We start from the raw sequence: 27,066 nt of genomic DNA, 5'->3' as shown, positions 1-27,066 counted from the left end.
CATAGTAATATAGTAACATAGTAGATGATGGCAGAAAAAGACCTGCATGGTCCATCCAGTCTGCCCAACAAGATAAACTCATATGTGCTAGTTTTTGTGTATACCTTAACTTGATTTGTACCTGTCTTTTTCAGGGCACAGACCGTATAAGTTCGCCCAGTACTATCCCCACCTCCCAACCACCAGCCCCGCCTCCCACCACCGGCTCTGGCACAGACCGTATAAGTCTGCCCAGCACTATCCCTGCCTCTCACCCACCAGCCCCGGCACAGACTGTATATGTCTGCCCAGCACTAGCCCCGACCACATAAAGTTCTTTTAGGAGTGGAAGAGTAGCCTAGTGGTTAGTGCAGTGGAATTTGATCCTGGGGAGCTGAGTTGAATTCCCACTACAGCTCCTTGTGACTCTGGGCAAGTCACTTAACCCTCCATTGCCCCTGGTACAAAATAAGTACCTGAATATATGTAAGCCACTTTGGATGTAGTTGCAAAAACCTCAGAAAGGCAGTATATCAAGTCCCATTTCCCTTCCCTTAGCAAAACTTTTTCCTACCCATGGCTGGCTATAGGCATCAGCAAATTAAGAACATGCTTGAGGCAGCACATATCCAGGGGCAGTATGCCAGCCATCATTTGACAAGTAAAGACTAGGAATGTACATTTGTTAATGTTGATTTGGTTCGATAATGTGCCTTAAAAATTGTAGTGCATGCAAAATCAATGGAACGTATTTTAATCTATGGATTAACATGTGCAGATCTGATCTGTATGTATTAAAACGTTCAAATGCATACAAAATAAACTTGAAAAGTGCTGTAATGCATAGAAACAAAGAAAAATTTCATAGCATGAAGTGATCAAAATTTGTTTGCTTGATGTGGCAGAACAGCTACAGCTAGACCTGGTACAACCTTTTGTAGGAATATCTTAAAAGCAACATTTTCTGAGCAGATACTTCTTAATCCTTGGCCAGTTTGTTGTACAGTGGGCAAGAATAATCCTATAGTCCAGTGCAAGAGTTCCATTAAAACAGGCTTAGTGACCCTTGGAATAATGAACCTCAGACTCTGACATATACTGCTGGGATCAGAAGGCAGTCAAATTGAATTCCAGTGCTTTTGAAACTTGCGGTGAGTTGTTCATGTCATTTGCTGTGTCAGTTGAAAACTGAAACCTATGTATTTATTTATTTTTACATTTATATCCTGCCTTATCCCAAAGCGGGTAACAATAAAACATACATAATATCAATTAAATAAAATGGTGTGGTAGCCATGCTAGTCTACTTTTAAAAGTAATAAATAGAAATAAATCAAAACATAGAGAGGAAAATAAGATGGTGTTTTTTTATTGGACTAGCTTAATATATTTTTGATTAGCTTTTCAAGGTAACCCTTCTTCTTCAGATCGGAAATAAGCAAATATCAGAATATATAAGTGAAACACAAAAGCATTCCAATGACTGTCTTCAGGAAGAGGGTGGAGTAGGTTAGGTGAGAAACTGGGTGGGTGAGAGGGAGAGATGGATGGCTGAATAATAGTGGCTGGCTAAAATAAAATTTAAAAAACATGAATTGTTCAAACATTAAATAAAACCCTGTAATAGAATGCAGTACTCAGAATCTTTCTTTTAAGAGCTGACATCATCAGACAAATGTCATATCCAATAAGAATTATCCCAAGCCCTTTGCAATTTGCCTGTGCAGTAGATGAGCACATAAAAATTAGTTTTTATAAAAATGAGTTTTAACTATTAAATGGGCAATAATGATTAGAATGTCACATTCTAATTTTACATAATGATTTAAATTTAAAGATTTTAACAATGTCTTATGTATATAGGGCCGGATTCTATATATGGCAACTAAAATCTAGGCGCACCCGATTTACGCACCTAGCGGTATTCTATAAGCCACGTCTACATTCAGATGTGGTTTATAGAATAGCATATAGCAAGGGCGTAGCCAGACTTCGGCAGGAGGGGGGTCCAGAGCCCGAGGTGAGGGGGCACATTTTAGCCCCCCAGCACTGCCGATTCCACCCCGCCATTTTTAACCCTCCGCTGCCATTTTTGACCCCCCCTGTGCTACCACCACCTTTGACCCCCCCCCCGGTGCCAACCCTTTTGACCCCCTCTTCCCACCACCGCCAACCCTCCCCCGCCATCGGGTACCTTTGCTGGCGAGGGTCCCCAACCCCCGCCAGCCGAGGTCCTCCGGCATGGCCGCATTGCTGATCTGCAAGGGCAGGCTTCTGTTTCTGTGAATCTGACGTCCTGCACAGAAACAGAAGACATAGAGACTGTCTCTCTATGTCAAGTGTTCAGCGCTGCATGCATCTGGTAGCGCTATATAAATGCTATTAGTAGTAGTAGATCAGCAACGCGGCCACGCCTGAGAAGAGGACTTCGGCTGGTGGGGATTGGGGACCCCCGCCAGCAAAGGTACCCGAAGACAGCGGGATCAAAGGGATTGGCAGCGGGGGGGGGGGGCATGGCCAAATCTATGGAGGCCCCTGCACCCACCTAGCTACGCCCCTGGCATATAGTCCAGGTGGGTGCACCTAGATTTAGGTGCAGCCACTTATGCTCATGAAAAGCTGATGTAAATGCCGGTGCCTAAATCTAGGCACACTCCCCTGAATTCTGTAAACATGCACAGATTTGATTGGCCCTGGCATGCCTAGACTCCTCTCATTGCTGTGCCTCTCTTTTGGCTATTTATCTATTTAGATTTTGCTCATACCTTTTTCAGTAGTAGCTCAAGGTGAGTTACATTCAGGTACTCTGGTTATATCTCTGTCCCAGGAGGGCTCACAAGTTTGTACCTGAGGCAATGGAGGATTAAGTGACTTGCCCAAGATCACAAGGAACAGCAGCAGGATTTGAACCGGCCACTTCTGGATTGCAAGACCGGTGCGCTAACCACCAGGCCACTCCTCCACTTGTTCATGTACAAACTTAGACTCCATGCAATAATCTATGCTACCCATTAATGCAGCATTTCACTCTTGATTTTCCCATGCTAGTCTTACTCCCAATGCAATTAGGAGCAAAAAGGTCACCTGAAGTGAAATGGGTCACCAGGGATCTTTTATTTAAGGTGAAGTGCCACAAGTGGCGACCCAACGCCTAAAACAAATATTCCCTGGTGGTCCAAATGGACACCCCACTCCCTAAAAATATTTTCTGGAGGGCTAAGCTGACCCTCAATCCACCAGACCACCCCTACACAGTGGACAATAGGCGTGATGCCTACTCACTGTACCTAATAAGGATATGGAGTCAAGTGCTGGAGGCTTGAGCAGTGGGCATCAGTCCTGCCTTCCAACCTTTAGATTTAGGTGGAGATGGACCACTAGAGATTTATTTTACAGTGCTTGGGAAGCCACCAGATGGTAATCTTTGTGGGGTCCCTGTCCATGGGCCACACTTGGCCGACCAAGAAATTCTGTAGAGTGGGAGAACCAAATGGGGTTTGGGATTGCGGAACGTGGAATCCAGACAACTTATTTTTTGGATGTCTCCCTTCCTGTAAGTGCTCAGGCCAGTGCCCACTGGGAGACATTTTACTCTCAATGCTGTAAACAACTACATATTTACTGCAGCAGTAAGTGCTATATTCTCCATACAGTGCAAATTTTTTTAATATAGAGGTAATTGACATTGCATTAGTTTATTACATCAGGAATGAGAGGTTTTTCTTGTTTTGTTTTATGCATGCTGGAATTTACATGTGCCTGTTTTTAGAACACGCCTAAAAAGATGCGTATGTAAATTCCAATTATTGCCAACTAATGTTGATAGTTGGTCATTATCAGTCAATTATCAACACTAACAGGCTCATTAACTAATTGAGTAGTGTCCGTAAATTGGCTACAAGTATAATTTAACGTGCACTACTTGGCATGCCATATATAGAATCCGGGGGATAGAGGTGAATTCTATATATTGTGCCAAAAAAATCAGCACTAAGTTAAGCAGGTGTTTCCAGAATAGCACTGAGGAACCCCTGCTAGCACTTTTGTGGGTAAGTGCTAGAACTCTAAACATTTACTCATGGATTTTGTTTCGCACAAATTAAAGTGCATGTGAAAATCTGGTCATATTCTGGATTTGTACACACAACTTAATTAGCTTAGCAAGTCAGTCAGTGACAATAATTGCCAATTAACAAGCAATTATTGACACTAATTGACATTAATTAGAATTTATGTACACAACAGTCTAAGGGCCCTGTTTACTAAGATGCGTTAGCATTTTTAATGCGCCTACAATTAGTGTGCGTGCTATCCGTGTAGGCACCTATAGGGATATTGTAGGTGTGTAAATGGTTAACGCACATACATGGTTGATGTGCGTTAAAGATGTTAACGTGCCTATAATGCGGCTTAGTAAACAGGGCCCTATGCATATTCAGCAACATGATGTGCATAAATTGTAAGTCACATAATTGAAAAGGGTTCATTGCCATGGCTGTGGAATGGGCGGGTCAGCATTTTTAAAAAATCTACGCGCGTTGTTACAGAATACACCTGGTTGCCGCATGACAACCCAGAACTGCTGCCGGCCCAACGCGGCTGTCGGCAGTAATTCTGGCTCAAGCACACACCATTTCCAATGTGGTGGAAAATATTTTTAGAATTACCACAACGCAAACTCAGCGATAGTCGGGCAGGTACTGCACACTGCCCAGTTACCATGGGAGCCCTTATTGCCACCTCAGTGGGTGACAGTAAGTGCTCCCCAACTCCTGTACGTGCGTCTGACGTCAGACGCATGCACAGAAACTTGAACACAAGATCATTGAGGAAGCAACTCCGTGAAGGCCAGAACAGGACTTCAGCTGACGGGGGTTGGGGTCCCCCATCAGCACAGGTACTCGACGGCAGCGGGGGATGGTTTTCGGCGAGAAGGGGGGTCAACAGGGTCGCAGAAGGGGGGTACAGGGGTCCGTAACGCGGAGGGGGGTGTTGAAAATGGAGGGAGGGCAGAGTCTGGAACTCGGTGGGAGGGGTGTGAGGGGGCTTGAACTGGGTGGGTTGCAGGCCAGGGAGGCTGGGAGGGGACAGAGCGACACAGCGAGGGAGGGTGGGGGATTGCCTTGCTAGCGCCCGTTTCCTTGCCTTCAGAAATGGGCCTTTTTTACTAGTATTCTATAAACTGCATGGAAATGTAGGCGTATTCTAAAAAGTATACCTAAATTTAAGCATTCTTTATAGAATATGCCTAGGTGTATTTTTTTCAACACCAAGTTTTTAGGCATGATATATAGCGCAGGCACCCACATTACAGATTTGCCCATAAAAGTCATACATTATGGGTTTAATATTGGTATAATGTCACTAGTATGGCTACTTGTTTTGAAACAATAATTGATTGGTTAACCAAGCATGGATTGGTGATTAATGCCCATATGACTGAGCTGCAGATCTTTTCTAGAAGCTTCCAGGATATATGGCCTGACTCTGTTCAATTGGGTGTAGTGTCTGATCTGTGACGTGAGAGTTGATGAATTCACACGTGAGTTCTCTTGTGAGAATGATGTTTTATAAAATGTGTATTTTATGATGACCGAATCATTTCATTGGAACCTTCTGATTTTCATATTATATTCCAATCTATAATCTTGTCATGTTTTGAGTTTTGCAGTATTATTTTAGTAGACTTACCAGTTTTGACTATTAAGGTTTCTGCAACTAAATCAAAATGTAACTGCATGGATAATTTTAAAAAGAACTTGGCTTTGAACACACTGCTCCATGTCTGTTACAGTTACATTGGCTGCCTATAGAATTGTGTATTAGACTTAAACTAGCAATGTTGGCATTTAACTTGATACATGGCATGTCTTATGATTATTTAGTATCACCTTTGCAGCCTTACACCTCCATGTGTTCCGTCTGTGCCTGCAGTCAGCATACCTTTTTGGTGCCTTCTGTTGGGAAGGCTGGCAAACAGATTTACCTGTGTGAGAACCTTCTCAGTGGATGCACCAGGTATTTAGAATTCTTTTCCTAAAGGTTGGATGAAAATATACTAATTCTTTTCCTGGAAAAATTAGGTCTGCCTGATTTTTCATATTCTATATAAAAGTGAAGGTCTATCTGCCTTGTGGAACATTTTCGTCTGAAGGATTGTAATCAAATCGTTTGCACTGAAAATGCTGACATTTAAAAAAAATATTTTAAGGTTTTTTTTTGGTTTCTGTCATTGTGTCCTCTATTTGGCTGTTGTGTTTATTTTGTAAGCTATTCAGTACTGTGAGAAGTGTGGTATATAAGTCTTATAAATAAATACATTGAAATAATATAATGTAGGGGTAGTTTAAGCCAGGGATACATTATTGGTTGAGTGCAGCTTTTGAGTGGTTCCTGTCATTTGCTTTCAGGCAAAGAATTAGCTGGATATTAACACTTGAGATATTTGTCCCTAAACCTTTTGAATTTTCAGGGCAATTTCCACTTTCTTTAGACTGCAATTACATTTCTTATGTGAGAAATTTTCTAGACTTAACTTCTTAAAGATACCATGAGGGGCAGTCCTGCAATCTGCATGTATAACTTATACCCATTGCTTCATTTTGCAGTAAGTTGTTAATGGGATGATGATGTGTATCAATAGCCAAAAGTCACCTTTCAAATGAGAGATTTCCTTAAAATAATTGCAGGTGGTTATCATGTGCGTTTGAGAGCTACTGCTGGTCCAAATACAAAGGATATGCCTGTTACCAATTCCAGTACAAATGCAAAACATATTAGGGAAGGCAGACAATTAGGGGCCCTTTTACTAAGACGAGTAGGCACCTACGCACGTCCAATGTGCGCCAATTTGGAACTACTGCCCGGCTACCGCAAGGCCCAGGCGGTAATTTCATTTTCTATGCACGTCCACTACGTGCACCAGAAAATATATTTTTTCTTATGGCACGCGGTGCTAACCTGGTGGTAATCGGCATTGTATGTGAGCCGATGATTACTACCCAGTTAATGTGTGCGACCTTACCGCTAAGTCAGTGGATGGCGGTAATGTCTCAGGCCCAAAATGGATGTGCGCCAATTTTTATTTTACCGCTCGTCTATTTTCGGCAAAAAAAGGCCTTTTTTGCAGGTGCAGTGAAAAATGGACCTGCGTGCATCCAATACACGCACCTACATCAGCGCAGGCCACTTTTCAGCGCACCTTAGTAAAAGGATCCCTAAGTAAACTGTGTAGATGCATTATCTCTGATTAGAGATAAAATATGGAAAAAATGAACTTGGGCATCTTCGACTAAATATTTTTCTTTGTCTTATTTAACAGTAACTAATGGCACAAGCCATTCACCAACAGCGTTGAATGGAGCTCCCTCTCCTCCTAATGGCTTTAGCAATGGGCCCTCCTCATCCTCTTCTTCATCTCTGGCCACTCAGCAGTTGCCACCAGCCTGTGGTGCAAGGCAACTAAGCAAACTGAAGCGATTCCTCACCACTTTGCAGCAGTTCGGGAATGACATTTCACCAGAGATTGGGGAAAGAGTACGCACCCTAGTGCTAGGACTAGTGGTAAGAATGCAATTGTCAATATGTGTATTTTTGTCGTAACAATTTTTTTACATTCAAGTTGTCTGATTTCTCTGAGGAAAAGCAGGCTTATAGATTCTCAGAAGTGGGTTGACACCGGCCCGTGTCGCCCGGGCAAAAGTCAACCCACTTCTGCGAATATAAAGCCTAATGTCCTTGGACAACACCTGCTACAGGTAAGTACCTGTGCTTTATTAGTGGTGTAACACTGATATGTACAGGTTCTACATTGTCCCCCTGATTCTGTAAAGGTTGCCAAAAATTGTGCATGCAAATATAGGTGCACTCCTGATTTGCATGTGCAATGTAATTGAATAACAAACCAATTAGTTGTTGACACTAATTAGATTTAATTGGGAACAACATGTGTAAAGTTAGGCATGCCTAAAATTTATATACATTCCAAAAAGGGGAGCAGAAATGGGAGAGTTATGTGCATTACAGGGCAGAATAGGGGCATGTCTTTGAGTTATGCATGCAATTACAGAATAATAGTGCTCTACCTGTAAATTTAGGCACGGACATTTGCACCACATTTTCATTGGTGCAAATGGCTGCGCCTAAATTTACACACGACCTTCCACTTAAACATGTATTCTATAAACCGCACTGAACTTTAGGCATGGCTTATAGAATACCACTTAAGTGTAGTGGGGTGGCACTGATTTTTTTAAAGTTACCATTATTAGAACTTACCCCTGTATGAGTTAATATGAAATAGCCTTGTTTTACAAACCTTATTTGCATTTGATATGAGCTTAAACCGGCACTTCAATGATTATCTTGCATAAACATCATGAAGAGGTGAAATCTGTGCAGAGTGCGAGATTCAACTCTGGCCACCTTGTTGGACAGTGTGAAAGGACCATGGAGGTCTTTCTCTGCCAGCATTTCCTGTGTTACTATGTAAGTCCCCATTTTATAAAGCCGGGGTGTATGTTTTAAACCCAAGTGTGTGCAGATGGCAAGGGGGCGTGGTCTGGGTGTCTTTTGGTGGAACAAGGGCATGTCAAGTTGATAGATGTTTATTCCTCATTTCAGAAGGGGACTAAATGCCTGTTCTAAAAGACTGAGGTTGGGAGTTACACTTCTGCCAAGCATGTTTAGGATTTGGTAAACAATTGCTATCAGAGCAGCATTCCCCTTTCCCCTTTAATCCCCCAGTGGGTTTTGTCCCCCTACACATGCCAAATTAGCAAGCAAACTAGTCACTGGGTCACTGTCAGAATTATAACCATTAGGTTTCTAAGGTCACGTGGAGGGGCATTTTCGAAAGAAACGTCCAAGTTGCGAGAGGAGCCAGCATTTGTAGTACACTGTTCCCCTTGACATGCCAGGACACCAACCGGGCACCCTAGGGGGCACTGCAGTGGACTTCATAAAATGCTCCCAGGTACACAGCTCCCTTGCCTTGTATGTTGAGCCCCCCAAACTCCCCCACTACCCACAACTGTACACCACTACCATAGCCCTTATGGGTGAAGGGGGGCACCTATATATGGGTACAGTGGGTTTGTGGTGGGTTTTGGAGAGCTCACTGTTTGCTCCACAAATATAACAGGTAGGGGGGGTATGGGCCTGGGTCCGCCTGTCTGAAGTGCACTGCAGTACCTACTAAAACTGCTCCTGAGATCTTCATGCACTGTCATGGACCTGAGTATGACATCTGAGGCTGGCATAGAGGCTGGCACGAAATATTTTGAAAGATGTTTTTTGAGTAGCGCTCTAGAAATGTTAAGTAGTAGTAGTAGTAGGGTGGGAGGGGGTTAGTGACCACTGGGGGAGTAACAGGAGGTCATCCCCGATTCTCTCCGGTGGTCATGTGGTCATTTCGGACACCGTTTTGTGCCTTATTTGTAGTAAAAACATGTCCGGGTGAAAATGTCCAAGTGTTCATCAGGGATGTCCTTGCTTTTTTCTATTATGAGTCAAAGACGTCCAAGTGTTAGGCACGCCTTAGTCCCGCCTTCGCTACGACTCCGACATGCCACCTTGAAATTTGGACGTCCTTGCGATGGACTGCAGTTGGAGGCGTCCAAAATCGGGTTTCGATTATACCGATTTGGTCGTCTCTGGGAGAAGGACGTCCACCTTCCAATTTATGTCAAAAGATGGACGTCCTTCTCTTTCGAAAATGAGCCCGAAAGTTAATCAGTTATGTTGCAGCACATAACAGGTTATATTGCCATGTTATGACATAGCAGGTTATGTGCCAGCATATAACCAGTTGTCAGTATTGAATATGCCAATATTCTGTTTATTTTTTTCTAAAATGCACGTTTATGCTGCCCGCATTCAATGCATAAACATCTATTTCTCTGTAATTTAGAACAGCCTCTATGTGAGCAGATATTGCTCTTAAATACCACTGAAACTGAAGGTGTCCTGCCTGGATGTCTCAATTCTGACTTCTGTGTCCCTTCTAAAATAAGGCTGCACCTGTCAAATTATCAATGGTGTTATTTATAAAAGGTTATAACTTGCCATGCAATGACAAGAACATGCAAAATTTTATGAACTCTGGTGTATGAATGTTTAGCAGTGGATGTTGGGTGGAGCATTCATGAAGTCATGATTTATAAAAAATAAAAAGAAAAAGAAAGAAAATTTAGCAATCAGAATGGTCTTCACAGCTTTTCTAAACTTCAATAAATCATTAATTAATCTGCAAAATAGAGGAACCTTACCCTAAGAATTATTTTGTAAATCTCTCCTTTTGCTATTCTGGTGTTTGATTTCTTTGCCCTCTTCAGTGACTTGTTGTCTCTGATTTTGATTACTTTCAGTGTGACCAGCCTCTATTTCTTCTCTCCCTCTTTGTACACATTGCCATCTTTTAATATATTTAGCTGGTAACCCCTGTAACAATGTTTTACAATAATACTTATGAGATATGACACAATCATAAGTAATTGTGCCATATCTTTTGGAGGAAAACAGCAGTGAATCATACAAAGCTGATGGAGAGAATAAAAACAAAAACTAACAGTCAATGAACTATGATTATCAAAGGTCAGACCTAAATCCAAATCTACACCTAAACTCCAAGCTTGATGTGCCAGTATTTGGATTTTGGAGGGAGCACTTACCACCACCCATTGAGGTGGCAGTAGGGGTTCCCACGCTAACCTGATGATAACCGGGCAGCTTGCGTTGCTGCAAAATTACCGCCAGGTAGTTCCCTTCAGAAATATTTTTGCAATATTTCCGCAAGTGCTGGAAATTCCGTGTGCTGGGTGTGCAACTACTGCTGGTAGTCTTTCTGGATTGCTGCGTGGCAAGCCCATTTGGCAACCCTTTAGTAAAAGGGCCGCTATGGAATCTAGGAACTCAGTGTTATAGAATAGCATACAGCCAGATGTGTGTGTGTGCAAATCCTAATTGGTGCTAATTAACATCAATAATTGGTTGTTAGCAACCAATTATTGACGGTTAACAGCTTGTTAGCTAATTAAGTTGAGTGCGCATTTCAGAAGCACACCCAAATCTGGGCGCCACAAATGGAATCCAGTGAATAGTACATGACAGCAGATATAGATCTGCACAGTCCATCCAATCTGTCCAGTAAGGTGGCCAGAGCCACAGCTGCCACTCTGGATCACATAGAAGCTAAGTTTCCACAACAGTATGCCAATAGTCTAAAGAGTGGTTTTATTATTTTGGCCACTTAATGGTAGCATTCAGTATCAATATATGATTAAACCAACAATTCAACATAATTGCTAATATTTTTGCTCAGAAATTTCAACCATAAGATATCTTTCTTCCCCTCCCACATTGAGATACATAGTACTCACATTCATACCATATGATATGAGTGCGATATAAAATAAGCATGCCTGATCCAGATCTGTCTTTGCAATTTTCGGGACTCCGATTGTAGAAGTCTACGCAGCACTGGCCATAATCTCCAACTGCTGACCACAGACCTTACTTTCCAATTAATAAGGTTGCTGCCAATGCCCACTCCAGCCCACATCCCAATCTGTCTTTGCCATTTATGGGATATAGATGATACAAGTTTGCCCCGCACTGGCCTTACTTACCAACTACTGCAGATGCCACCTAACCACCACTCTGCTATCATTACTCATTAACAACTATGAGGTCATTTAGTTATTTTGATTCCACAGTCTTTCTATTTAGGGATCCTCTGGGTTTATCCTATGCATTTTCAAATTCTGTCACTGTTTTTGTCTCCACCAGGCATCCACTACCTTCTCTATGAAAAAGTGTTTCCTGGCATTACTCTTAAATCTACTACCCTGCAACCTCAGTTTATACCCTCTAGTTCTAGCACTTGCCTGTCACTGGAAATGATTTTTTTTTGTGTGTATTAAAATTGCATATTAATACCTTTCAAGTATTTAATACTTCACTGTTCGGAGGTTTGGGCTTCCTATAGGCATAAATGTGAGTCCCAACTATGTGTGTGCCTACATGTAAAATAAATGTTTTGTAAAATGTTTGTAAATAGCACTTAGCAATTTTTTTGACATATATATGCATAACGGCATTATTCTAATGTTATATGCATATTTTATAGAATTACCCTCAGTGTGGCTGAAAATTAGGTTTTACCAAGAAGTATTTGCAAAATGATTTCTTTAGGAGATGTCTGGTAGCTCCTTAAAAATTGTTGTAAGATTCTTTTTATTTTTTTGTAAGTTGCTTAGGACAGTGGTTCCCAATCCTGATCCTGGAGGTACCTCAGTCAGTCAGGTTTTCAGGTTATCCACATTGAATATTCATGAGAGAGATTTGAAAGCACTGCCTCTACTGCCTGCAAATCTCTTTCATAAATATTCATTGTGGATATTCTGAAAAACTGACTGGCTAGGGTGCCTCCAGGACCAGGTTTTGGAACCACTGGCTTAGTACCCATTTATAAGGATTTATCCCTGGATTCTAAATAGCATGCCTAGAGATTTGCTCCAAAATCCAGGCATATTCTATAACAATGTGCGTAACTCAGTGGCGTAGGAAGGGGGGTGGTCCGCCCCGGGTGCACACCGCTGGGAGGTGTTGGCTCCGCGCTGGTGCACTGCCCTCTCTGCCCCGGAACAGGTTACTTCCTGTTCTGGGACAGAGAAAGCAGTGAATCAGCGCGGAGCCGACACATTCCAGCAACGTGCAGTCGGGGTGGATCGGCCCTCCCGCCTGTCCCTCGCCGCAGGTATGCGCTATGGGGGGGGGAGGTATGCACTCCGGGGGGGGGGGGTATGCGCTCCGGGGGGGAGGTGCGCAGCGGCGACCCGCCCCGGGTGTCAGCTCCCCTCGCTACGGCTCTGGCGTAACTTAATTGGCTTAACAAGCTAATCAGTGTTGATAACAGCACTTAAGCGATAATGAGTACTATTTGGCAGTAATTAGAATTTACATGCATAACTCATGAAGCATATTCTGTAACGCAGTGCGCCTAACTTCTAATGTGCACAGGCAAAAAGGGGCATTGTTATGGGCGAGGAAATGGGCATTCCAAAATTTACGCGTGTAGTTATAAAATATGGCCCTCTTGTCTAAATTTACATGCTGGGATTCATGCCACATTTTTTTTGTTACATTTGTACCCCGCACTTTCCCACTCATGGCAGGCTCAATGTGGCAATGGAGGATTAAGTGACTTGCCCAGAGTCGCAAGGAGCTGCCTGTGCTTGAAGTGGGAATTGAACTCAGTTCCTCAGGACCAAAGTCCACCACCCTAACCACTAGGCCACTCCTTCACTCCACCAATTCCTGTTGGTGTAAATGGAGGTGTGTAGTTCTAGGCGCTGGGATATCGCCTAAGTATATTCTATATACCATGCCTAAGTCTAGGAGCCACTTATAGAATACGCTTAGTTGGAAATGTTTTCCGTGTGGATTTTTTAGGCACCATATACAGAATCTCCCCCTTAGTGACTCAGCAAATTTTATATCAAGTCCCATTTCCCTTTCCCTTTTATTAGATTAGATTAGAATTCAAGGCTGTCAAAAAATCATTATGACTTCTAAAAAAAAAGAATTTGGGTAAACCATGAAGAAGAACTGCTACAGGTACTCCATTGATACCCTCTACTCAGCCCCCAGCTATCTAAGCCTGAGGTGGGGGGGTTTATTACACCTACCTCAAATATATTTATTCCTTTTCAGCCTTGCAGCTCCAATTCTTTCTCATAGGAAGGAAAACATGACATTCTGGAGGTCATCTTAGAAAGGGTAGATGGTATTTACATGACATATGTAAAGAGCTAGTTTACGCATGTAAATGGGCATTCATGTGTAAGTCATGCTTTTAGAAAAGTTACTACTCAACGCAGCATGTACAGATTTCAAGGAGATATTGTGTGGGCAGATTTTTTAAATATATGAACTCCTTATATTATGAGGGGCATACATGTATATTTAAAACAATGTTCCCATTGGCATTCACACCTACAAATCATGTGGAGCTGTGGGTTCTAGGAGTGAATGAGGGGAAAAATGTGCTTACCTCTCTGGCCTTAAAATCATCTCAAAAAGTCAATAAATTTGAGATTTAGAACGTGGATCCTTAAATGGCTCTTCTTGTGTGTGTAATTTTGCAAAATGTACTGTAAGTACTGCCACTTTTTGGTCATGCTGCAAAATGGCTGTTCTCACTGAAAGTGCTACACAATACACATATAGCCCTGCACATCCTTAGAAGTATTTTACAAAAGGCTATAATATTTAATGAGCTTTTTGTGTCATATTCAAGACATTTTGAGTGTTTCAATTTAGATGTCCCTTTTCTTACATAAACATCCTATGAAAAATCTGCCTCTATTTTTTTTCACAACAGCGTTGCACCATGCTACCTTCTTTCCTTTTCTTTTTCTTTTAAAATTGTCTTTGCGCTGAATATAAAACAAGCATCAGAAGTAAGTTTGAACAGGGCTTTTTTCACCCCCTTTAGGGGTCCTTTTACCAAACAGCAGTAAAAGGTGGCCTACGATGGCTGAGATCGCTGTGCGCTGAGGCCACCTTTTACTGGTTAAAAGGCCTTTTTGAAAGGGCCAGTAAATAGTTGTACAGTCATTAAAAAATTGCCACACAGCAATTTACTGCTGAAGTTCTTACCGCCTCCTGTTTAGAAGATGGTGAGGACTCCAGTGGTAACCCAGCGGTAATCAAGTAGCATGCCGTGCTGTCCGATTATTACCAGGCACACCCCCTGGTGCTAGAAAATGCAAAGCTATTTTCTAATGCCGGAAATGGCACGTGGGAAAACCAGAACTACCACCAGGCTCCCAGGCGAGCCCAGTGGTAGGGACAATAAATCACATGCCAAACCAGCGCTAGCCCTACCGCCCTTTTGTAAAATGGCCCCAAAATTTCTTGAATCATAGTTCAGCATTTGTCTTTTCACCGATATCTTTGCCAAATCCCTTGTGTCGTACATGTATTAGAAGTGCTGAAATATGCTTCAGCAAACTTTAAAAGAGGAAAGAAATTATTTCAGGGTGGGAACTTTTTATGACCCACATATTGCCTCCTCCTTTGTGCTTATATTCACTCATACAAATATATATTGTCTGTAGCAGCACCTCAAAGATTAACCTACACTCTTGCATTCATGTACAACCATCTGACTCTCATTCTTATACCTTGTACAACATAGGAAAGAGAATCAAGGGATAGTACAAGACAGGAAAAAGAACATTAGTCTCCTGTTAACCCCTATAGCACACCTAGCGTTATGCAAATTCCCAGGCATAAATCTGGAGTGGCCTAATGGTTAGTGCAGCAAGCTTTGATCCTGGTAACCTGTGTTTGATTCCTACTGTAGCTCCTTGTGACCTTGGGCATGTCACTTAACCCTCCATTGCCCCAAGTACAAAAATGTAGATTGTGAGCCCCCTAGGGACCGAGAAAGTACCTGCATATAATATGTACAGTGCTGCATATATCTAGTAGCACTATAGAAATGATTAGTAGTCCCCCCCTAATCTCCTTGCGCTGGACAAATCTCTCTTGTCATCCCCCTTCTCCTCCGCTGCTAATTCCAGGCTTCGCTTCTTTTCCCTCACAGCACCTTATGCCTGGAATGGACTTTCTGAGCCTGTACGCCTAGCTCCATCTCTACCTGTTTTCAAATCTATGCTGAAAACCCACCTTTTCACCACTGCATTTGGCTCCTAACCACTACTCAATTCCCCTATCCTTGTTCCTTCTCACCCAGTACTTTCCTTGCCCTTAATTGTCTTGTCTGTCTGTATTTTTAGATTGTAAGCTCTATCGAGCAGGGACTGTCTCTGTGTTCAGCGCTGCGTGCGTCTGGTAGCGCTATACAAATGTTAATAATAATAATAATAGTAACAGTATGCACATTCTATAACTATGCATATAGATTAATTGTTTTAACAAGCTGTTAAGGTTGGTTAACAGTTCTTAACCAGCAATAATGAGCACTAATTGTCAAAAATGAGAATTTATGTCAGGGGCATAGCCAGAGAACAGATTTTGGGTGAGCCTAGTCAAGAATTAGGTGGGCACCAAGTGTTCTCCCCCCCCCCCCCAAAAAAAAAACAAACAAACAAACAAAAAACAAATTAGCTCAGCTGGTGGGAAAATGCTTCTTTCCACCTTGGCAGCAAGCATGCACTGAAAACTGAGCAGGTGCCGGTGTCGTGGAGAGTAGCGTTTTCGTTACCATCAGAGGAAATCTTCAGCTGGTGGAGCTTTGGATTCCCACCAGTTACCACTAAACATGTGCTACTATTGGGTAGGCCTGAGCCATAAATGGGTGGGCCCTGGCCCACCCAAGCCCACCTGTTGCTATGCCACTGATTTATGTGCGTACATTGCTAAGCATATTCTGTAATGTACTGCACCTAAATTCTAACATGCGAAGGCAAAAATGGGTGTGCTTAGGGGTGTGGAAAAGGGCATTTCATGGGCATTCCAAACAATTAGGCACACTGTTATAAAATATGGGCCAGTTCATGTAAATGTACGCACAGGGATTTACACCAGCTTTTCGTTGGCGTAAATGGATGCATGTAGATTTAGTCACATGAACTACGCCTAAACGTATGCTAAATACTGCACGTACATTTACGTGCAGTATTTAAAATATGCTTAGGTGTGATTGCTTAACGCATGTTAATTTTTGGCACCCTATATAGAATTGGGTCCTAAAGGGCTATGCTTTCTTTTCCAGGAGAAACCTTAAGTGCCTGCAGGCATACATGCTTATTTTAATTAAAAAATGTTTTAGTGGCAAACCTGGGGTCTTGAGCACACTGTCACTTGTGAGAGGTCACTACATGGTTTGTGTAGATAGGGGAGAAAAGAAATAAAGGCACATACAAAGGTGAAATTCCTAAAACAACAACAAAAAATATATAAACTCTCTACTGACAGACCTATTGCTACTTCAAACAATTTTTTCACCATACAGTGTCAGTAAAATGTCATAAATTGTAGCTAAAGTTAGGTGCACAATTGCATGCCCAGTTATAGAATAGGGTCAGTTGTGCACAGAACATAATTAGCTAATTGGCGCTAAATTGGCACTTAATTGAATATAAGTACCAATATTTGGCCTAATTAACAACAGCGGTTGTGCACGTAACTGACTTACAAGCCTATGCTGTAAACTTCTCTGCACGTAACTGCAAAGGGGGCATTCATATGGAAGGTGAATGGGTGTGTCAGGGGTGTTCCACTTCCAACTCACCTTGCATGCACTTTATGGAATAGTTGCACTTATATACCCAACATGTCCAACTGCTGCATTTAGGTGCCACCTTTTACGACAGCCATAGATATGGCGTAAGTAGTTACACCTAAAGTTTGGCTTATAACTCTATTACAGCAGAGTACTAGCTTAGTGCCCAGTTTTTTGGCACCTAACATTTAGCGACCTATATTGAATTTACTCTTGAATACTTTGATATACTTTGTTAGTGAAACATTTTAAATACTTTGTGGTTAATCAGAAAGGAAAAGGATTCAGCATGTCAAAATGGTTCTTCCTGTTGCTTTTTCTTAATCATTGACTGAAAAATCCTCCCCTTTTCTTAAAAGAATTAAAGTTCTTTCTAATGATGGGATTCCAAGATGTCTGCCATAGCGTGAGGACATGTGTGGTCTTGCTCTGTATATTTGCTCTGGGAAGCCCTCCACTCAGCCTACTCTGCAAGTGGTCTTTCTTCAACTGAGGCAAGCTGAGATCACAGAGTATGAAAGTGCTGTTTTGGGTGAACCAGCTGCTTAAGTTATAGAGAAGACCCTGAGCCTTGGGTGCAAAGTTTCACTTAGCCCTGCAAGTCTTAATACTCCTCCACCTCCCAGTCTGGAGTCCCAGCTGGGTCTTGTTAGGATGTTGCAAGTTATGGTGCCTTTTCCAGATGTGAGCGGGTCAAGTGCTGAGACTCCTGCTGGAGAGATGACATCACAGATACTGCCATTTGGTGCAGTGCTGGTTGGGGAGAAGCTAAAGGAACAGGCTGCAGCTCTGACTGAGGACTTGCCGCCATTGGTCAAACCAGCTGCAATCACTTTGGAAGTGATTTGGCAGACCCTGGAAGCCCTCTATAATGTATCTTCTAAGATTATTCCTGCTTTGTCCTAAAGTGCTGATAAGATTCGGACTTTGGAGGAGAATACTGCAGCTTTAAATATAAATGTGGGAACCTGGAGCTTCGAGTTCAACAGGTTAAATCTACTCAAGCTGCTATGTTACAGGATTAAATGGTGTATTATCGTAGAGTTGAAAATTTTGAAAGTGATATCAAAGGCTTGAATTTGAGACTGTTGAACTTTCTGCAAGTGTTTATATATACTCCTAAGGAAATGGTTTACAAATTCTTGAAGTAGGTATTCAAGTATGAAGAGACGGCTGTGCCACCTTTGAACAAGATTTACTTTATTCCATTACCAGTTAAGAAGCACAGTAGTTCCTTGAAGAAACCTAATCAGGAAGAACTTTCTTCAGATAGTTTGAACTTAACTAATATTCTGGAGGCTTCTGTGGAAGAATATTATCTTGGGCAACACTTTTGGTATCTTTCGTATTCTCACAGGATAAGGAAACTCTTTTGCTTTTATTCTTTATGATGAATGAATGCAACTTTATAGGGAGTAGAGTTCTTTTTTTTTCCTGATGTTTCTAGATGGACTCAAATGAGACGAAGGAAATTCTTGGCCTTTTGACAGAAGATTTTAGACTTGGGAGCCACTTTTCAGTTGTGGTTTCTATGTAAACGCACAATTCCCTTGAATAATGTTAAATATGTTTTCTTTGACACCTCTCAGTTACAATTTTTTTTCTGAAGGGGAAAGGTGTTTTCTCATCTTGACTTCCTGGGTGTAGACTATCATAAATTTGGCTATAAGGTAATTGGACAACACTGTTTCACACTTTTCTTGTACTATTTGTGATTTCAGTATGTCTATCTTCTCGTAGACTTACTTGGTTTTCCTCCATTTGAGGACTATTTACAGCAGAAGTGACATTGAGGGGCATTTTAGAAAGAAACGTCCAAGTTGCAATTTGGATGTCTTTGTAAAACGTCCAAAACCAAGGCTGGGGAAAACCGTTTTTTCAAAAAAAGATGGACATCCATCTTTTGTTTCGAAAATAACGTCAAAGATGTCTAAATCCAAGGACGTCCTTAGATTTGGACGTCCTTGGATTTGGATGTCTTTGACTTTCGGCGATTTTAGAAACCAAAAATGTCCAAGTCAAAAATGTCCAAATGCAAGCCATTTGGACATGGAAGGTGCCAGCATTTCTAGTGCACTGGTCCCCCTGACATGCCAGGACACCAACCGGGCACCCTAGGGGGCACTGCAGTGGACTTCATAAAAGCTCCCAGGAACATAGCTCCCCTACCTTGTATGCTGAGCCCCCCCCCCCCAAAACCCACTACCCATAACTGTACACCACTACCATAGCCCTTACTGGTGAAGGGGGGCACCTATATGTAGGTACAGTGGGTTTGTGGAGGGTTTTGGAGAGCTTGCTGTTTCCTCCACAAATGTAACAGGTAGGGGGGTATGGGCCTGGGTCCGCCTGTCTGAAGTGCACTGCAGTACCCACTAAAACTGCTCCTGGGACCTTCATGCGCTGTCATGGACCTGAGTATGACATCTGAGGCTGGCATAGAGGCTGGCACGAAATATTTTTAAAGATGTTTTTTGAGGGTGGGAGGGTGGTTAGTGACCACTAGGGGAGTAACGGGAGGTCATCCCTGATTCCATCTGGTGGTCATCTGGTCATTTGTACCTTATTCGTTAAAAAAACATGTCCGGGTGAAAACGTCCAAGTGTTCGTCAATGGACATCTTTGCTTTTTTCGATTATGGGTCAAAGACGTCCAAGTGTTAGGCACGCTCAAGTCCCGCCTTCACTACAACTCTGACATGCCCCCTTGCAATGGACTTCAGTTGGAGACGTCCAAAATTGGGTTTCGATTATACTAATTTAGACGTCTCTGGGAGATGGACGTCCATGTTCCAATTTATGTCGGAAGATGGATGTCTTTCGAAAATGAGCCTGATTGTGTTGATTTGTATAGTGGAAAAAAAAATTCTCCTTTGAATATGGTATTATTCTGCTTTTCTTATCAAATATTTTCTTTGTAATTGTTTGTTTGAAACGTGAGTCAAACATTTCTTTTTATTGTAAAATCTTCTTATCAGTTTAGCTTGTATATTGGGTACTCTTAGCTTATATTCATCCAGGTATTGCTCTAATGGTGGCCAACATTTTGCAGTCCATAAACTTATTATGCCACTGCCTCAGGGATTCTCTTACACTAGGATGAATTTATCTCTCTGGTGAGTGTATAACCAAGTGCAAGGATCAATATGAATGGTTAGGCAAGGGTGAATATAAATGGGACACATGGAGGGGCATAATCAAAAGGGACACCCAAGTTTTGTTGAGGATGTCCTCACAAAATGTCCCGATGGTGGGGTAGGGAAACCCGTATTATCGAAACAAGATGGACGTCCATCTTTCGTTTTGATAATACGGTCGGGGACACCCAAATCTTGAAATTTAGGTCATCCTTAGAGATGGTCCTCCCTAGACTTGGTCATTTCTGATTTTCAGCGATAATGGAAACCAAGGACAACCATCTCAGAAATGACCAAATGCAAGCCCTTTGGTTGTGGGAGAAGCCAGCATTTGTAATGCACTGGTCCCCCTGACACGCCAGGACACCAGCCGGGCACCCTAGGTCACTGCAGTGGACTTCATAAAATGCTCCCAGGAACTCAGCTCCCTTACCTTGTGTGCTGAGCCCCCCAAACCCCCCTAAAACCCAGTACCCACAACTGTACACCACTACCATAGCCCTTACAGGTGAAGGGGGGGCACCTAGATGTGGGTACAGTGGGTTTCTGATGGGTTTTGGAGGGCTCGCTGTTTCTTCCACAAACATAACAGGTAGGGAGGGGGATGGGCCTGGGTCCGCCTGCCTGAAGTGCACTGCAGTACCCACTAAAACTGCTCCAGGGACCTGAATACTGCTGTGATGGACCTGAGTATGACATCTGAGGCTGGCAAAAAATATTTTTAAAGATGTTTTTGAGGGTGGGAGAGGGTTAGTAACCACTTGGGTAGTAAGGGGAGGTCATCCCCGATTCTCTTTGGTGGTCGTCTGGTCAGTTTGGGCACCTATTTGTGCCTTGGTCGTAAGAAAAACAGGACCAGGTAAAGTTGATCAAGTGCTCGTCAGGGGCGCCCTTTTTTTTCCATTATGGGTCGAGGATGTCCATGTGTTAGTCACGCCCAAGCCCCGACTTCGCTATGCCTCCGATACGCCACCTTCAACTTTGGCTGTCCCTGCGACGGAAAGCAGTTGGGGATGTCCAAAATTGGCTTTCGATTATACCGATTTGGACGACCCTGTGAGAAGGTCACCCATCTTCCGATTTGTGTCGAAAGATGGACATCCTTCTCTTTCAAAAATGAGCCTGATACTGTACAAGTCTGTCCAATACCAGCCTTAGTTCTTCACAACCAGAGTCACCATCTAAGCACCATACAATATATCAACACACATGCAGCCATTTAAGATTTGTTTTTTTATATCATTCATTTTCTAAGTAGAGATCTTTGTGTTCATCCCACACTTTTATTTATTTATTTATTTATTTATTTATTTACATATTTGGATTTATTTACTACCTCAATGCTAGAGTAAGAATAAATCAGTCATAAGCAATAGATAATTACAGCAGTAAAAATATTCAAATAATAATACAAAGTAGTATACTACTAGTCCACATATGCCATTCTTTTTCCACTGCCTTGTGAGCATGATTTACAAAACGAAAGTATACATTCAATATGTCTTAATCTCATATATTCTATTCCAAGTTTAGAGACTGAGTTTTGCAGTTACATCTCTAAAGCTGATCTTTCTTTTTATATAATGTTATCACATCCCTACATTTTTAAATGACTGTTCCCTTCGTATTCTCATTTTGGATACAACAGAGATATTAGCGTCACTTCATTTGTACAATTTATATTCATTCATTTAGACTCATTGCTTTACCTGCACTTTTCAAAGGGCCCTTTTACTAAGCCGTGGTAAAAAGTGGCCTGCGGTAGTGTAAGCGTGTGTATTGGGTGCACACTGGGCCATTTTTACTGCGTCTACAAAAATGGCTTTTTAAAAATGGGACGGGAAAAGGGTCTATGGTAAAAATGAAACCAGCGAGCGCACAAAACGGGCCTGTCCTTAACGCCACCCATTAATCTAGTTGGTAAAGGCTCAAGCGCTACACATGCGGTGAACAGTTGGCATGCACCAAGTGTATTATTTTGATGATGTCCTTTCGGATATATCAGACCCATAATATATTTTCTCACTATCCTCCTTCCCTTGGCTTTCTTTTTTTACTGTTTTTTATTCCTTCTCCATGTTCATCTTTGTCCATTCACGTACAGTGCGCACTATTATTCTTTTCCTGCTTTTGCCCACACGCATGCGTGGCGTCTTTATTTTTCATGCCTGCTTTCAGTATAATTATTACCGCCTACACAGTGTTCACATTTTCTCAGACCTTTGGCCGCAGAACTCCAAGCTGCTTTAGCTCATCAGATGGGCATTTTTACAACAGTCTTTTTAAAGGTGAGTTTGGTAGAGCCGCACCTTCAACCATTACATTTGTTTTAACATACAGTAAGTGCGCATCTCTGATTTTGCTAGCACTTCTTTATGTGGTTCCCTGCACATTTCTGTTATCATCACTCGGCTGTCCCCACTCATTTTGAACATTCGTGCTTTTTCCCCTTTTCATGTTATTGGTTTCAGTATAATCTGTTGCTCTCCATTTTGGTCTCCCATTTTTACTTTGGCTGCCTTTCATCTTTTTGTTTTTTATATATTGCACATCTAACTATATGGAGTTCATTCCTAATATTTCTCTCTTCTCACGTTTGTTTTAGACTTAAAACCCTGCTTCTTATGAGTGTTGCCCCTGGTAGCTTTATCATTTGTTATTTGCTCCATGTAGTGTGTCTATACCCTTTGGCTTTTTTCTATTCCTGTCAGAAACAGTACATTTTTTTGTCTGTTCTGGCTTTCTGTTTCACTGTTGGTATTGTTTTTCTATGTACAGCTCACCTGCACAGTCACTCAGTCAGATTCTTTTACCCATAATGCCATTTGTCTATTAGTGTGTTGTCCCTGGCAGCGTATTTTGTTCCTTTTTGCTCTTTTGTATTATCTGGTCTTTATTCATTTTTGTCTTTCATTCAACTTTTCTTTTTAGTTCTTTTTTTTTTTTCCTTTTTCCCTTTCGGTATATCTTACTTTCTCCTCTTTCTTTCATACAGGTTGCACGCTTTTTATTTTTTTTCCACCACCATATTTTTGCATTCCATGATGTTTTTTGCATCCTTTTGGCCATATGTTTGCATTTATCTTTTACCAAAACATTTGTCTACACATACATTTTTCATATACGGTATGTATACTTTTGTCCATTGCTATCTGTTTTACATTTAGGAAATACTCCACATTTTAATTCAACCTTCTTTCCCCCCGCCCTTGCTTTTGGGTATATCATGTCTATTTGGATCCATCTACAGACTACATAACCCTTATGGTTACATTTTGATTTATACTACAAGGTCAGTGCATACTTGTTTATCCATTTGATCTGTTCCTTTTCCTTTTATGTAATTTAACAATTTCAGAATGTTCTGTTTTAGTTTGTACATATATGTATATTCCATTATGTGGTCTTTTATACCATCTCTTTATTTTGTTTATACATTAATATTCATGGTCATATTTTTTTATATTATGTATGTTTTTTGTATGATAATTTACTTATACCCTTCAGTGTATTCTTAACCATATTCACATTGTATATTAATGGTTCATGCAATATCCATTGCAAAGATATGTTCTTGTTCTTTTACTTTTTTAAACTTTTTTTTGACATTTATGTTATGTTATTTATGTTTTTAGACTCCTGAGGCAGGCATTGTTGCCTAAACACGGTGCTGTGTCGAGTCCTTTTATGCAGTAAACTTGTGGTGATATATCTCTATCATCTACGCATTTTCTTCAAGAAGTGTCATGTGGATTACACTACTCCACCCCTTCAGCATCTACTCTTTTGTGGTAGCCCTTTATAGTATGCTACTTACAATGTCAACACAATACATAATAGAACATTTTAATAGAGAGAGTAGTGTATAAGCAAAGATGGAAAATATAGATAGGTAAGAGAGTAAGAGGATTTAGAAAATAAGGTGACTAATTTAAAGAAAGTTGCACATGAGGTCAGAGAGATGATTAAATGTTATCTCAGCTAGGGTAGGAGTGGATAAACATGTCCTGCTGCAGTATGTGCAGCCTGTGTCATTCCTTGTGTGAGAGACTAAGAAGTTAGTTACTTCTTCCATTAAAGACCTGGTTGAGGAGCCAAGCTTTCACCTACTTCCTGAAGTAGAGATAGTTTTGTGTTAAATGGAGTCTTTCAGGGAGTGCATTCTAGAGTGTGGGGGCTACTCCGGACAAGGCTCGTTTGTGGGTATCACATTGTGTAAAGTCTTTTGGAGAGGGTGTGGTTAGGGATACTCCTTGGGAGGACCTTAGCGTTCTTGGAGGTGTGCAGAGGGTCATCCTGTTCTTCAAGGACTCAGGGTCATTTCCTTTAAGGACCCTAAATTTCAGATATAGAGTTTTAAATTTAGCCCTGTATTGTACTGGTAGCCAATTACATTTTTGTAAAAATGGTGTGATGTGGTCATACCACTTGCAACCTTCTATGAGTCTTGCTGCAGCATTCTGAACCAATTGGAGTTGGTGCAGGCCCTTTGTAGTCAGACCATTGTAGAGTGCATTACAGTAATCCAGTCTTGATGTTATCATGGCATGCACAACTAGAATAAGATTTTCCTTCTTGATGTAAGGAGAGAGGCCGCGTAGTTTTTGCAAATAGTAGAAGCAGCTCTTGAAGGTTGCTTGGATTTAGGGAATCAGAGTAAGTGTTAAATCTAACTGTATTCCAAGGTTCCTGACTTGTGATTTGAGGGGGAGTTTGTACTTTCCAAAAGAGATTTTGTTGTCAGGTACGTGACCACTTGTGTTTGGGACCCAGAGAAGCTTGGTTTTACTTGAGTTCAGGCAAAGTTTGTTGTGCTTAGCCCATTATTTAATTGATGTTATACAGGTAATCAGTTTATTCAGGGCTGTAGGTAAGTCAGGTTCAATGGGTATGAGCAGCTGCACATCATCTGCATAGATGTAGAACTGAGTGTCCATTGACAGAATCAGCTCACTAGTGGCTTGAGGTAGATGTTAATCAGAATGGGTGACAGTATTGATCCTTGTGGTATCCCACAGGTCAGTGACCATGGTAGCAACGAGGTGCTGCCAAACATTATGGATTGTTGCCTGTAGGACCTGAACCAAGCAAGTACTGTTCCATTGATACATGTTTCTGCCAGTCGTGCTAGCATGATATCATGATCCACAGTGTCAAAAGCTGCAGAGAAATCTAGCATTACTAATTCTGAGGCAAATCCCCTCTTTTGGCTTCTGTGACAAGGATCATTTCTGTTCCATAATCAGGTATAAATCCAGACTGACATAGATTAAGCCAGTTTCTCTATTCTAGCCAATCACTGAGTTGAACACAGACTGTTTGTTCTATGAGTTTCCCTAGAAATGGGATGTTGGATACTGGCCAGTAACTTTCGAGTTTGTCATGGTCAAAGTTGTTTTTCTTTAGCAAAGGGTGAACCACTGCCCTTTTTAATGCTGTTGGTAGTTGCCCATTAGAAAGAGAAAAGTTCACAATTTTAGTCACTGTTTTTGTCTCTACCACCTCCCTCAGGATGATATTCCAGGTATCGACCACCCTCTGGGTGAAAAAGAATTTTCAACATTACTCCTACGTCTGCCACTCCACAATCTCAATTCATGGCCTCTAGTTTTACCATTTCCCTTTCCCTGAAAAAAGATTTGTTTCTGTATTAGTACCTTTCAAATATGTAAATGTCTGTATCATATTTCCCCTGTCCCTTCTTTCCTTTAGGGTATACATATTCAGGTATTCCAGTCTCTTCTTATACATCTTTTCTCTAAGTTGCTCTGAAAAAAAAATGCACACATATGAATTGACAACACAACCAGGGTCAAAAGAATTTACAAATCAGGTTTCAGAAAAAGTATGCCTTGCCAGGGTATTGTCAGTGATCTACCTTCATGGACAAAATAATTGTCCATGAAGGATGGAGGATAGACTGTCTAGATCAGGTGATTGGTCTAAAAAATATTTTCTAATATTGTAATGTATGACACTGGATTTTTGCATTTGACTTACCTTTCCAAATCTAAGCCCAAGTTGAGTTATATATAAGTATGCAGGTATAGATCTGCAGTAGTTTGGTAAGTCAATAACATTTTTTTCTCACCTAACCTACTAGGTTTCCCTATTTATTCCCATGGTTCCAGGGTGAATATTTGTTTGAGAATTTTTTAAAAATGAGACAACCTATTGAGTCAATTTTTGACAAGTGTGTTTGGTTTTGTGCCCTTAATGCACACTGAATCTATGACTTGGGCACCTCATGAATTTGTTCCACCTTTGTCTATAGCAGACCAAGTTCATTACAGCAACTTTGCAAAACCGATAATGGGTTATGGGCTTCATGTGTGCTCTAATTAAGCTGATAATGCAATCTGCATCTTGGTGGTCACATATTCCTAAATGCCTCATACGTTTGTTATTGCCTTTGTTTTACCATTCAGTTTTCCAGTCTATTCTTTTCTTTATTTGATTAGCATAAAGATATTTGCCTGACCCTTCCACATAACTATTCACTTCAGCCTCCTTTTCTAGCTTCGGATGAAGTGAGTTGAACTCTTAGTAATTCAGTATGTAGGAAGGAAGTGGGAAAATACTTTTATACAACATCTGAAAATAGGATTTGAAAATGACTATTGTCTATATTTAGTAATTCTCGCATATAACATTTGCTGTAATGGAGTCGGTTCTCTTTGTCTTCTGTAAGCTAGAA

General features: G+C 41.4%; 1 protein-coding gene across 2 annotated transcripts in view; it reads left to right on the top strand.

Annotated features, from left to right (window-relative positions):
• The window catches only part of RUNX1T1 (RUNX1 partner transcriptional co-repressor 1), a 423,772-nt gene that overhangs the window by 223,546 nt on the left and 173,160 nt on the right, over nucleotides 1-27,066 (top strand). For both annotated transcript variants that reach the window (XM_030216468.1, XM_030216459.1), the window contains exon 3: nucleotides 7,301-7,542. In XM_030216468.1, the coding sequence (XP_030072328.1) occupies nucleotides 7,301-7,542 (242 nt within the window). The remainder of the gene's footprint in view (nucleotides 1-7,300; nucleotides 7,543-27,066) is intronic.

The sequence above is a fragment of the Microcaecilia unicolor genome, chromosome 1 (genome assembly GCF_901765095.1).
Source record: "Microcaecilia unicolor chromosome 1, aMicUni1.1, whole genome shotgun sequence".
Taxonomy (NCBI): Eukaryota; Metazoa; Chordata; class Amphibia; order Gymnophiona; family Siphonopidae; genus Microcaecilia; species Microcaecilia unicolor.
This window is presented reverse-complemented; position numbering and strand designations above follow the sequence as displayed.